Source organism: Mustela nivalis, assembly GCF_964662115.1.
Source record: "Mustela nivalis genome assembly, chromosome: 15".
Classification (NCBI taxonomy): Eukaryota; Metazoa; Chordata; class Mammalia; order Carnivora; family Mustelidae; genus Mustela; species Mustela nivalis.
This window is the reverse complement of record NC_139034.1, coordinates 37,704,933-37,717,570: the sequence shown is the minus strand read 5'-3', so window position 1 is coordinate 37,717,570 and position 12,638 is coordinate 37,704,933. Positions and strand designations below refer to the sequence as shown.

Sequence of the window (12,638 nt, the reverse complement as noted above, 5' to 3'; positions counted from 1 at the left end):
AGCAATACCCGGGCAGCAAGGTAGAGAAGGCGGGGAAAGGAACCCAGAGGAACGATGGCTCTTAGGAAGCCCCCACTGTCCACTGCTCCTCCCTCTTCCCAATTTCAGAAGAGCTTTTATTTATTGATCGCTGGGGCTGCATTTTTTTCCTCTTTGGCAATTCCAGGGCTCCTACTTTATTCTCCGCACCCCCCACACACACCCCCACCTCCCTATTTGGTCTCCCTACTCTGGGGTGGTGTGGGGGTGGGGGAAACTCCTGAATGTCTCCTGAAAAGACCCCAGGACACATTCACTTGGGTTTGAGGGAAAGGAAAACACAGATGGATGCTGACAGCAGGACTGAAATCTGGATTCGGAAGAACGTTTACTAAATGCAGTCTGCTTATCAAATCCATGGCCTTAAAAAAAAAAATTCTTCTAGTGCGAGGCTTTTGTTTTTACCTCTCCTCCGTGTGTATTTGCATAACCTGCTCAATAAAGCTCTTTAATAAGAATTCGTCTTGCTCCCACTGGGAGCTCCAACTCCCTGGTCTTCACAGATTCTGGGGGTGGACAGGGGAATACCTGTGGGGGGCAGCGCCAAGCCTGGCCAGCCCAGGGATCCGCCCAGCCCAGAGTTTGGCAATACCGAAGTCCCACACGTTTGTAGGCAGATGGTTAAGTTCCCCCAGGTTCGTGCCAGGTTTCAACGTCATGCTGTGATTTTGTTCTTCTGGAACGGGATGAGTGTTGCTTCTCGGAGCAGCCCTATTAGAACAGAAAGAAAATCCTCTAAATAGGCGGAACAAGGCATCAGGAGGGAAAGTTCTCTAAATGCACTTTAATACGCGCCGGGTATTGTGTGGAATTCAGCGCCCATCACCGTTTAGCCGGAGAGTTATGGCAGTGATTGGGGATGAATAGAGGAACATAATGGATACATGTGGCGTTTGCTCATTATATTCAAGTTAGCCCAACTCCGCTGTGGAAACTGTTCAACTTTCTCTCCCCTTAGCTTGTCACAGTGAAATAATACAGACATTGGGGCCTCCAATGGGATCGCCTGCCACGCCATTCTACTTCCACTGCTAACGAGGGTTTCATAAGCCTTTGATACAGTCTGATCTTTGAAACCTTTCCAAATCTCCTCAAGCTTATGCTAAATCCTATTTGGAACTTTTTTTTCCCCCTGGCCAGCTAGTGCCCAGGGCTTAAGAAAGCCATTTGGACAGTGACATGCATACTAACACATCGCAGAGCTCTCTTCTGAAAGGGAAGTGGCAGCCCTGATCGCCGAGGCTCACACGAGCAAAGCACAATTGCGTACACAAATTTGAATAAAATCCATTTTTCCTCATCCTTGGGGCTCCTAAACCGCGACGCTATTTCCGCGTGCCTCGAGGAGCTGGGAGAAAACACTAACAAAACCTTGTTATGCTGAACAAGTAGGTGGAGAGAAAAGGGCGAGGTTCGGAAGCTTCCAACGTGCAAAACGCTGAGAGTGGGTGGGGGGTCCGAAACCACTAAGGCGAAATCCCGGCGTGTTTGTTCTCAATTCAGGTCGCGGGTCCCATACAGGCACAATTAACAAAACCATCCACTCCTTTTTACTCCCGGCGACCTGTGCCAACTCCTCTGTATTCAGGGCGCTGACAGGAAAGGGGGGAAAAAGGCGAAAGGAGTTAAAGAAACAAAGAAAAGATTCCCTAATTTTCCTTTCTTGTTTTCCCCTCTAAGCCTTTCCACATTAAAGGGATTGTCAGAGGCTGGCGTAGGAGCGGCGAGAGGGCGAAGCTGCCATTGGCTGCCCGGCTCTGGTAATTTGCATATCGGCTGCTATAAAAGCGGAGGCGGCGCGCCGCGCACAGCTCCAGCAGGGAGAAGGAAGGGAGAGGCGTATGGTGAGGGGAGGTCGGCGCGTCCTCAGCCCGCCGGAACCTCGAGCTGCAGCCCGCAGACCTTCCACACAGGGCTCACAGAGAGCGTGCTCCTAGGAGCCTGCGACTCACACCCGGACCTGCAAACCAGAGAGGAATTACTCAGCCTCTTGGATAGCACTTGGGGCTGGCGGCATGAGTCCAGTGAGGCGCGGGGGCAGCCCCTGCCTTTTCCCTTTACAGCTCTTCAGCCTCTGTTGGGTGCTCTCGGTGGCCCAGAGCAAGACAGTGCGATACAGCACCTTCGAGGAGGATGCCCCTGGTACGGTCATCGGGACCCTGGCTGAGGACCTGCATATGAAAGTATCCGGAGACACGAGCTTCCGCCTGATGAAGCAGTTCAATAGCTCGCTTCTCCAGGTGCGCGAGGGAGACGGGCAGCTGACCGTCGGGGATGCGGGCCTGGACCGGGAGCGGTTGTGCGGCCAAGCGCCACAGTGCGTGCTGGCCTTCGACGTGGTCAGCTTCTCACAGGAGCAGTTCCGGCTGGTGCACGTGGAAGTGGAGGTGAGGGACATCAACGACCACGCGCCCCGCTTCCCCCGGGCCCAGATCCCCGTGGAGGTGTCCGAGGGCGCGGCCGTGGGCACGCGTATCCCCTTAGAGGTGCCTGTGGACGAGGACGTAGGTGCCAACGGTCTGCAGAGCGTGCGCCTGGCGGAGCCTCACAGCCCCTTTCGCGTGGAACTGCAGACGCGCGCGGACGGCGCCCAGTGCGCTGACCTGGTGCTGCTACAGGAGCTGGACCGCGAGAGCCAGGCCGCCTATAGCCTGGAGCTAGTGGCCCAGGACGGCGGCCGCCCGCCGCGCTCCGCCACGGCCGCCCTCAGCGTGCGAGTACTGGACGCCAACGACCACAGCCCGGCCTTCCCGCAGGGCGCGGTGGCCGAAGTGGAGCTGGCGGAGGACGCTCCTGTAGGCTCGCTGCTGCTCGACCTGGACGCAGCCGACCCCGACGAGGGCCCCAACGGCGACGTGGTGTTCTCTTTCGGTGCCCGCACCCCGCCCGAGGCGCGCCGCCTCTTCCGCCTAGACCCGCGCTCGGGCCGCCTCACCCTGGCAGGACCTGTGGACTACGAGCGCCAGGACACCTATGAGCTGGACGTGCGGGCCCAGGACCGTGGTCCTGGGCCCCGGGCCTCCACCTGCAAGGTCATCGTGCGCATCCGCGACGTCAATGACAACGCTCCGGACATCACCATCACCCCGCTGGCCGCCCCGGGCGCACCTGCCGCCTCTCCCTTCGCTGCCGTCGCCGCCGCCGCCGCTCTCGGGGGTGCGGACGCGACCTCGCCGACGCGTCCCGGGACGCCCGAGGCCGGCGCGGTCTCCCTGGTGCCAGAGGGGGCGGCGCGCGAGAGCCTGGTGGCGCTGGTCAGCACCTCGGACAGAGACTCGGGTGCCAACGGGCAGGTGCGCTGCGCCCTCTACGGGCACGAGCACTTCCGGCTGCAGCCGGCCTACGCGGGCAGCTACCTGGTGGTGACTGCGGCCTCGCTGGACCGCGAGCGCATTGCCGAGTACAACCTGACCCTGGTGGCCGAGGACCGCGGCGCGCCCCCGCTACGCACCGTGAGGCCCTACACTGTTCGCGTGAGTGACGAGAACGACAACGCACCACTCTTCACACGGCCGGTCTACGAGGTGTCGGTGCGAGAGAACAACCCTCCCGGCGCTTACTTGGCCACGGTGGCCGCCCGGGACCCCGACCTGGGCCGCAACGGGCAGGTCACCTACCGATTGCTGGAGGCAGAAGTGGGCCGTGCTGGGGGCTCCGTGTCCACCTATGTGTCGGTGGACCCGGCCACCGGGGCCATCTATGCGCTGCGCAGCTTCGACTATGAGACTCTGCGCCAGCTCGACGTGCGCATCCAGGCGAGCGACGGTGGCTCCCCTCAGCTCTCCAGCAGCGCCCTGGTGCAAGTGCGAATACTGGACCAGAACGACCACGCACCGGTCCTGGTGCACCCAGCGCCGGCCAACGGGACCCTAGAAGTGGCGGTGCCCGGGCGCACGGCAAGGGACACTGCCGTGGCGCGCGTGCAGGCCCGGGACGGGGACGATGGCGCCAACGGGGAGCTGGCATTCGAGCTGCTGCAGCAGGAGCCGCGAGAAGCCTTCGCCATCGGCCGCCGCACGGGGGAGATCGTGCTCACAGGCGACCTCTCGCAGGAGCCACCAGGCCGCGTGTTCCGGGCTCTGCTGGTCATATCCGACGGCGGCCGCCCCCCTCTCTCCACCACTGCCACCGTCAGCTTCGTGGTGACAGCAGGCGGCGGGCGCGGGCTGGTGGCGCCCGCCAGTGCGGGGAGCCCGGAGCGTTCCCGCCCGCCAGGCTCTCGACTGGCGGCGTCGGGGCCGGCGCTACAGTGGGACACGCCGCTGATCGTCATCATCGTGTTGGCGGGGAGCTGCACGCTGCTGCTGGCCGCCATCATCGCCATCGCCACCACCTGCAACCGCCGCAAGAAGGAGGTGCGCAAAGGGGGGGCCCGCCGGGAAGAGCGGCCCGGGGCGGCGGGCGGCGGAGCCTCGGCTCCCGGCTCCCCGGAGGAGGCTGCCCGGGGAGCCGGGCCCAGACCCAACATGTTCGACGTGCTCACCTTCCCTGGCAGCGGCAAAGCGCCCTTTGGCAGCCCCGCGGCCGATCCGCCCCCGCCCGCGGTCGCCGCGGCCGAAGTGCCGGGCTCGGAGGGCGGCAGCGCCACCGGGGAAAGCTCCTGTCAATTCGAGGGGCAGCAGCGGCTCCGCGGCGCGCACGCCGAGGTGAGGCCTTCCTTCGGCTGGGCGCCCCCCTCCGTGCTCCGCGGACAGGCTGGGGGAAGGGACTGGAGGGGTCTGGGTGTGTCTGGATGCCTAACCTGTTGCACTTTGTTTCTTGTCCAACCCCGGTCTCACCCCCTCCCCCGCCCGCCCCGCTTCCCCGATTCCTTGCTGCAGCCCTACGGTGCCTCCCCCGGCTTCGGAAAGGAGCCGGCGCCCCCTGTGGCGGTCTGGAAAGGACACTCTTTCAACACCATCTCGGGCCGAGAAGCTGAGAAGTTCAGCGGCAAAGACAGCGGCAAAGGGGACAGTGATTTCAACGACAGCGATTCCGACATCAGCGGGGACGCTCTGAAAAAGGATCTCATCAACCACATGCAGAGTGGTGAGGACTCTTCTTTCCTGCCAAGTTCTGCGTTCCTCCTTTCCCTACCCTGCTGCCCTCCTGTCAATCTCCGTTCCCAGCCCCCTCCCTCTTCTTCACTTTTTTCAGTTCTCCAGTTATAGACCCCTGCCTTCCTCAGACAGCCGATTTCAAAATATCACGTCTAGGCAGCCCCCCAACCCTTGAATAAAGAACACTCCCATCCTGTTAGGTGGAGACAAGGAGTGATGCTAGCTTTGGGGGGTGGGGGGGAGGAGATGGAGGGGGGTGGTTCTGCTCCGCAGTTTCTTAACTTGATTCCAGCAAAGGAAGCTGAGCCAATTTCGTATAAAGGTGGCTTTATAGGAAGCAGCATTTCTTTACAATCTTGAATCACCGTCTTCACTCTCACACCCGCTTTTCTTTTCAGCCGCCCTGACCCTGCCTGACATTCCGGAGAGGGAGGCGCAGTTGTGTACAATTTCGGTAATAATCTTCATGCTCTCTCCTCTTTCATGTTAGGACTGTGGGCGTGCACCGCTGAGTGTAAGATCCTGGGCCACTCTGACCGCTGCTGGAGCCCGTCATGTGCGGGGCCCAACACGCATCCCCCGCCTCACCCACCAGCGCAGATGTCTACCTTCTGTAAGAGCACGTCCCTGCCTCGAGATCCTCTCCGCAGGGACAATTACTACCAGGCCCAGCTGCCCAAGACAGTGGGGCTGCAGAGCGTCTATGAGAAAGTGCTCCACAGGGACTATGACAGGACAGTCACCCTGCTCTCTCCTCCTCGTCCAGGGAGGCTCCCAGACTTGCAGGAGATCGGGGTACCCCTCTACCAGTCCCCCCCTGGCAGGTACCTGTCCCCAAAGAAGGAAGCCAATGAAAATGTGTAACCCCATGCTGCATGTGTTCACAACTTATACAGGTCACTCTGAGAAGCCCCTAAGTTATTGACTGGTTTCAGTGTTGTATATATTAAATATGCAAGATGTGCCTTAAAATGAAGCTGTTGGAAGCTCTTTCCAATCACATTGGTACTGTTTGGTATTTGCAAACAAAAATGTAGTTAATGTAATTTTTATGAAATGTGTGCTGTATTTAATTTTTCTTATCATGCTATTGACTTTAATTTCACTTGCAGCTTGCCATTTTCTTAGTGTTTTTAACCTGTACATTGTGTAATGTAATGTTTGTATATAATGAAATTTTGTTATATTTTTATATAATAAAAGCTAAAGTGGAAGTTATTGCCAAAGGAACTGTCTGTAAGACAAAAAAAAAAAAAAAGTGGGAGTTACTTAATGGAAATTTATCTTTCACCTGAAACAACCTAGTGTTTGAAAATTTTTGCCTTGCCAAGTATACCTTGTATATCTTGAGTCTGTGGTAGATTTCAAGTTCAATGTTATTTAATTACATTTGGTTTTCTGTAAACCAAACCGTGTCACTTATAAGCACAGTAATAAAGGATTTGTCATGTGTTTGAAGAATCTGCTAATTGCTTTTCACAAAGTTGCCTACAGTTAGACATTCACAAATAATCTGAGTGCCAGAATTAAACCTTTCAAGTGCTAATTATTTGGGCATTATTAATATTCACAGCAATATTAAAGTTCCAAGTATTGGAAAGTCTCATCTGAGTATTAAAAATACTTTATTTTGTAAATCATGTGCATCTCCATTTACATCAGGCACTCTATAAAATTCTTGTCCTCATTTATTCACTCAACAGATATTTATGGAGCATCTACCAAAAGTAGAGAAAGCTGTTTGGGCTGTTCATTCACTAATTAAACATCTGTTGAGTTTTTACCAACTGCAGTAACTCCCCTAAGAGCTGCAGTTCGAGGTTAAGAAGACATAGTCTCAAGGATCTCTTAGCATATTAAGATGTTAATAGCAAAAACACACTCAAATGTATGGGTGAAATGACATGGTACTTGGGATTTGCTTTCAAATAGTCTAGAAGAAAACACGGCGCTATATGAAACAAGACTGGTAAAATAATGATCCTTGTCAACTGTGGCATGGATACGTGGGCAAGTGGGGGGTTAATTATACCAATCTATTTGTGCACTTGTATGTACTTAATGTTATGGAAGGTTTTTAAAAAGACACTCAAAAGACCTATGTCTATGTCTTAATATTCTCCTCATTCATTTCATTTGAAATTAAAATAATAACGAGCGCAAACATTTACTGAGCAGGCTTTAATATGAGCCAATTCCTTCTAAAGCACTCTTCATGGATTATCTCATGTAATCCTCAAACGACGACCCCCATGAGATTTACAGATAAGGAAACTGGTCAGGTGCCCCAAGTCACAAAGCTGATAAGTGGCCAGCATGAGGCTCAAAACCAGATTATTCCAGGCAAGAAAATAAAATGAAGAAACAAGAAGGATTTTTGGTTTTGGTTTTGGTTTTGTGGTTTTTTTTTTTTAACTTGAAAGAAACAAAGAGGTGGAAAAGTCCCAATGCATTGCCTTTACTGCCTGATTATTGTTTAGCCCTTTATATTTGTGAAGTGCCTGTGTCCCTTCGTTACTAATTATAGAGTGTGAAGCACTATAATGAATAGAGGAGCCCTCAAAGCTGCCTGTTGAAGTCATAATTGAAACCAGTGGTGGCTCCAAGCTGAACAGCAGGGCGGGCACACAGAAGAGCTTTGCCACCCACGGCCTGCACAAAGTTCAGCCATTTCTCTAGGCAACTGAGCTGAGTTGGGCTGCCCAGACCTCAGGCTCTAAAAGAAAATATTGGCTGTGGCTAGGTTTCCAGACAGCTCCAGAGCCAAGATGACCTGTCACCAGCAGAGAGACCTCTAGGTAGGACTCCCATTCTAACAACTACCTCTTTATTCTTGAGCTAGTCCTATCAAGTGCAGAGCAGAAGAACGAATAATCCCATGCTGCAGCCTAAAAGCACCCAATCTCTGAATGTGCTTCCTGCCTTTGCCCTTCAAGAGTAAAATAATGTCATTGTCATTACTTCATTTTTGTTCCACGCAAACTATTTCATGACTCCAAAAAAATCAGTTGTCAAAACCTCACTGTCACATTTTTCCCTTAGAAGAGTGACCATGAAAAGATCTTATTATTGTTTGGATCTTAAAAAAAAAAAAAAAAATCAGACATACAATTCAGTTCTTAAAATTGTTTAAACAAAAAAAGAAAAAAAAAGAGGGAGGGAGAGAGAGGGAGGAGAGGAGAGAGAAATGGAAGAGGAAGGTCTTCTAAGGGCCAACAGCAGGAGCTCTCAGAGAAACGGGAGCTGGATAAAGGAGGCTTTATGCTTTTCTCTAGAAATGTTGACTTTCAAGCACATCTCTAAGAAAATATGCTGCTTTATTAAATTAAATGACCAGAATACTTAGAACAATGCCCAGCCCATGGTTATACTTGCTACATTTCATCCTTCCCTTTCCTTAGCTTACTTGAAAGACAGTCTCTACTGTAACTATCAGTGTGGTCCCACCACTAAGAAAAATGACACAGATTCAGGGTGTCTGGCCTCGTTCTGCCACTGGTTTGCTTTCTTCACTTCTCCCACTTTGTGTAGTCAAGAATTTCGTGTATACTCAACACTCCGCGAACAAGTGTGGCTAAAGTAAACAGCACAGGCTAGTTCACAAAGTGATCTGCAATGGTACCACAAACACCCTTAAGTGGAGGGCCACAACCCTCGGGCACCATGGCAGTGAGCAGAGGGACATGGGAAAGCCCTCGGGGAAGAAGGGGGTCACCTTGAAAGAGAAAGCTACAGCCAGACTTTACCTATTTCTATCTGGCCCCATTGACTTGGATGTCCTACGCTTCCTATAATAAAATATCCATCAAAGAAACCACTTCAGAAAATTAAAATCTAAGTGGTTGCAACATCTATTGAAAAAAGCATTCTGAAATAGAGTGAAAACAGGATGCACCTCTCCAATACAAATATATATGCACGTGGAGAGAAAAATATATATATATAATCAGGATGTGTTCCGTGCCATAATTAGCTATCTGGCTTATCTCACTTGGCACATATAAGGTTTTACCATCTAAAAATTCCATTTTAGAAAACAAGCATATTCACTTTAGTATCAAATGCAGTAACAACAGGATAATTGGAATGCTTTAAGTTTTAAAAGCAAACCAAAGCAACGTAATACAATGCTTGATGGGGCACTGTGCTTTGCAACAACTCAGAAAGGCTTTGAAAATGCTGTCTCGTTTTCAACAGCTATGCAATAACTCAAGGGAGTATCTGTTATTCCTTTTCTTCAGAGAAAAATAATCTGCAATGGAATTCACCAACAGGTTCAAAGTCACCTAATAAGTGAACAGCAGGTAGAAAGAGACACCAGCCTGTTTTTAAAGCCATCACTTAAACTGCCAGATTAAATGTGCCTTTTTCCCCGGGCGGGGGTGGAGTGGGGGAGTCTTCACTTGTTATCAGAAAACAGGATTTGCTCCCACAAAACTTATAAAACAAATTTCAGTACGTCAGAGTGAAACCCACATAGTTTAATGTGAATTAGGGGGGATTCCATTTGCCAACCCACTGTGACACGTGGCTATATCGTGGACACTTGGAACTCAGTGTGTTCAAATGAAAATCATAATCATCCCCCTTTCCCTGCCACCATTACCCCCCCAAAACTAGCCCCCAGCCATTGTTTTAAGCTCAATGAATAGGACTGCATTTCATAGACCAAACCCAAAATACACGTTGTTTTCAGACTCCACCCTATTACTTTCCTCCACTCACCAAGATTGGTTGATTCTATTTTCTAAGTATCTTTTTCGGGCTTCCGTAGTGCCCCTGCAGCAGATAGGATCCTCTGCCTAGTCCCCACTCTGAGTTCACCCAAGCTCTAGAGGACACTCCGGGGTGCACTGTGATCGCCTCCACTGCCAACGTCGGTCTCTGCTGCTGAGGACTTGCTGAGGGCTTGGGGCTCCCAGATAGAAGAGGCTTCTGTGGTGGGGCCCCCTGAGCTCATTCAGCCTGTGCGCAGAGCCATATGGAAGAGCAGGGGTTGTAAGATCAGTCAACTTGGGGTTGAGTTTGGTGGCTAAACACCCCAGCTTTCCAATCTCTCGGAGGGACACTTTTGAGTTGTGTTCTCCACAGTTCCCCTAAGATCCCCAGGTGACGCTAAGCCCCAGTTGCCTACAACAGCAGCCCGCCCAGTGACATCCCCCTCCTTGGCACTCCTCTTTCCCCACCTCACTTTTCTCAGCCACCTGTGCTTCCTGGGATCCTCTCCCACATCAGTTTCCTGCATCCAAGTCTTTGCTTCAGTACGTTCTTTTAGGGGGATTGTCCAGATCAGGATGGCAGCCTAAGAACAAGAGCAAAATACTTTGGCGGGGGGTTGGGGGGGGGTGTCCATTACCATGCTCTAGACCCTGCACCAAGCACTTTACATTTAATCCTCACAACTCTGTGACGTCCGTCCTCATGAAGCCATCTCGCATATGAGGAAAGTGAGACTCGAAGAGGTAAGGTAAGTAGGAGAGACCTGCCTGAGGCCACACAGCTAATATCAGAAGGGGCTGGGATTCAAGTTGACTTCTGTCTGATACAGAACAAGAAATACCGCCTTACTCAAGCTCCCATTGTGTCTTCCCTGGGTTCCAGTACAAACCTCTCTGCTCTGCTTGTCCCCTTGCACCCCGCCCTCCATACTGCTGCTGCAAAGACCTTCTCTAAACATCTGATCTCCCAGTTTACCATTAATACCTGCATGACTGCCCATCACCTTTAGGATAAAGTTGGCAGTGCCATCCACAGCATCCCAGGTCCTTGGTGCTCTGGCCCCTACCTCCCTCCCCAGACTCAGTCCTGCTGCTGCCCTACTTCCCACCAGCCCACCTGCTATGCACACCTGGCACTTCAGCCACAAGGATCTACTTAGGTTTTCCCACTCCATGTAGGCCCTTCTGCCAGGACTGGCATTCCATTTCCTCTCCCCCTCTCCCCACCTTCGTCTTCTATGGTCCTTTCTTCTTATCCTTCAAAACTGCCCAAGAATCCACCTCTCTCAGCTGCCAGCCAGACTGAGCAGGGGGCACCTCTTCCTTAGCACTTACCAAACTGAAGGTAATTGCTGCTCGGCATCTCTATCTCCCCCGGTGGCCCATGACATCAAGGACTGTCTGTGTCTTTCATCTCTCTCTCCCCAGCACCTGGCTGGTTCATAATCAGGATTCAGTAAAAAGGACTTGCTGAATGAAATGATTTACCGAGCCAAGCACAAAAGGTCATGGTCACACACCACAGCCAAGAGACTCTGCATCTGCAAGTTGACATACCAACCCCCCACCCCCGCCCACAAGGGAATGGTGCTAAATATGCCGCCAAATCAGACATGACCAACGGATCCAGCATCTCATCCACCCCCCAGCTGGCCTAGTGACGGGAACAGTGCTGGAAGGCCACAAAAATCGCACCAGCCACCTTACCGACTGAAGACCAAACCCTCCCCATCTTCCAATCTCAACGAAGGTGCACCTCTGAGGCCCAACTCAGCCACTTCCAGAAATGTGTGGACACTGTGGATCTGGAGATTCGACGCGGCCCAGTCCACGCTGATAACTAAAGCAACAGGGCCCCAATTCAAGTAATTGGCGAATCTTATACCTTGTTCTAGGCCAACACAGCAAACCATCGCTGATGAAGGCATCTAGTTGTTCTCTAAGCTACATGTTGGATATTGGGCTCTGATTTTATGGAGACTTTGTCTAGTTTGCTAATTTTTCTTCCTATCAGTTCTAGGAACGCAGCTGTTGAGGAGGTGAAGGTTTGCTCCTAATGAATGTTCCTAGACCCTCAGAGGAAGAACCACGCTGTCGGCAGTCGTGCTGAGAGGATGGGGATGGACTCTCCATTTTATTCAGCAACTGACTCTCAGCCATCACTTAACCTCCTTGTGATTCACTCCGCTCATCCACCCAAAGCCCTTAATCAGGGGCCTCATTGGAGGCCTGAGAATGAACTAATGAACATGCCGAAACGCAGCAGGAATGCTAAGAGCCAGGTCAGCCATCCCCGCCCAGTGAAGAAATTCAATGTCACCATTCTGCCTCTGGAGTTCCTCCCTGTACCTTTGGTGGGGCATCTCCCAGTCGGCAGCTCCATATGAATGTCACTAAGAGCCCGCTCTCCCAAACTATCTAAATTTTTCCAGGTACCCTGTGAAACTCTTTTTTTTTTTTTTTTAAAGATTTTATTTATTTATTTGACAGAGGAAGAGAGATCACAGGTAGGCAGAGCAGCAGGCAGAGAGAGGAGGAGAAGCAGGCTGCCTGCTGAGCAGAGAGCCCGATACGGGGCTCGATCCCAGGACCCCGAGACCACGACCTGAGCCGAAGGCAGAGGCTTAACCCACTGAGCAACCTAGGCGCCCCACCCCTGTGAAACTCTTAAGTATCTTGGTAAGTCCTTCAATTCTTCATGTAACTTCTGGTGGTTGTTCCTGAGAAGCACAGCCTGAGATGGGGATCCTTGTGAAAATCCTTTATGGAAAACATGCTCTCAGGAGAAAGGGAGGGAAGCCAGCATATGGGCAGGAGAAGAAAGCGCTCCCGAGAAGCGAGA

General features: G+C 52.1%; 1 protein-coding gene across 2 annotated transcripts; it reads left to right on the top strand.

The window, feature by feature from the left end:
* Positions 1-1,854: 1,854 nt before the first annotated feature.
* Positions 1,855-6,539, top strand: PCDH8 (protocadherin 8). Of its 2 annotated transcripts, none has more exons than XM_082700280.1 (3): positions 1,855-4,394; positions 4,860-5,067; positions 5,569-6,539. In XM_082700280.1, the coding sequence occupies exons 1-3, from the start codon at positions 2,055-2,057 to the stop codon at positions 5,940-5,942; spliced, it is 2,922 nt and encodes a 973-aa protein (XP_082556406.1). In that variant the 5' UTR covers positions 1,855-2,054; the 3' UTR covers positions 5,943-6,539. The 2 variants fall into 2 exon arrangements, with proteins under 2 accessions (XP_082556406.1, XP_082556405.1); XM_082700279.1 differs by having other exon boundaries at positions 1,855-4,685.
* Positions 6,540-12,638: the final 6,099 nt, after the last annotated feature.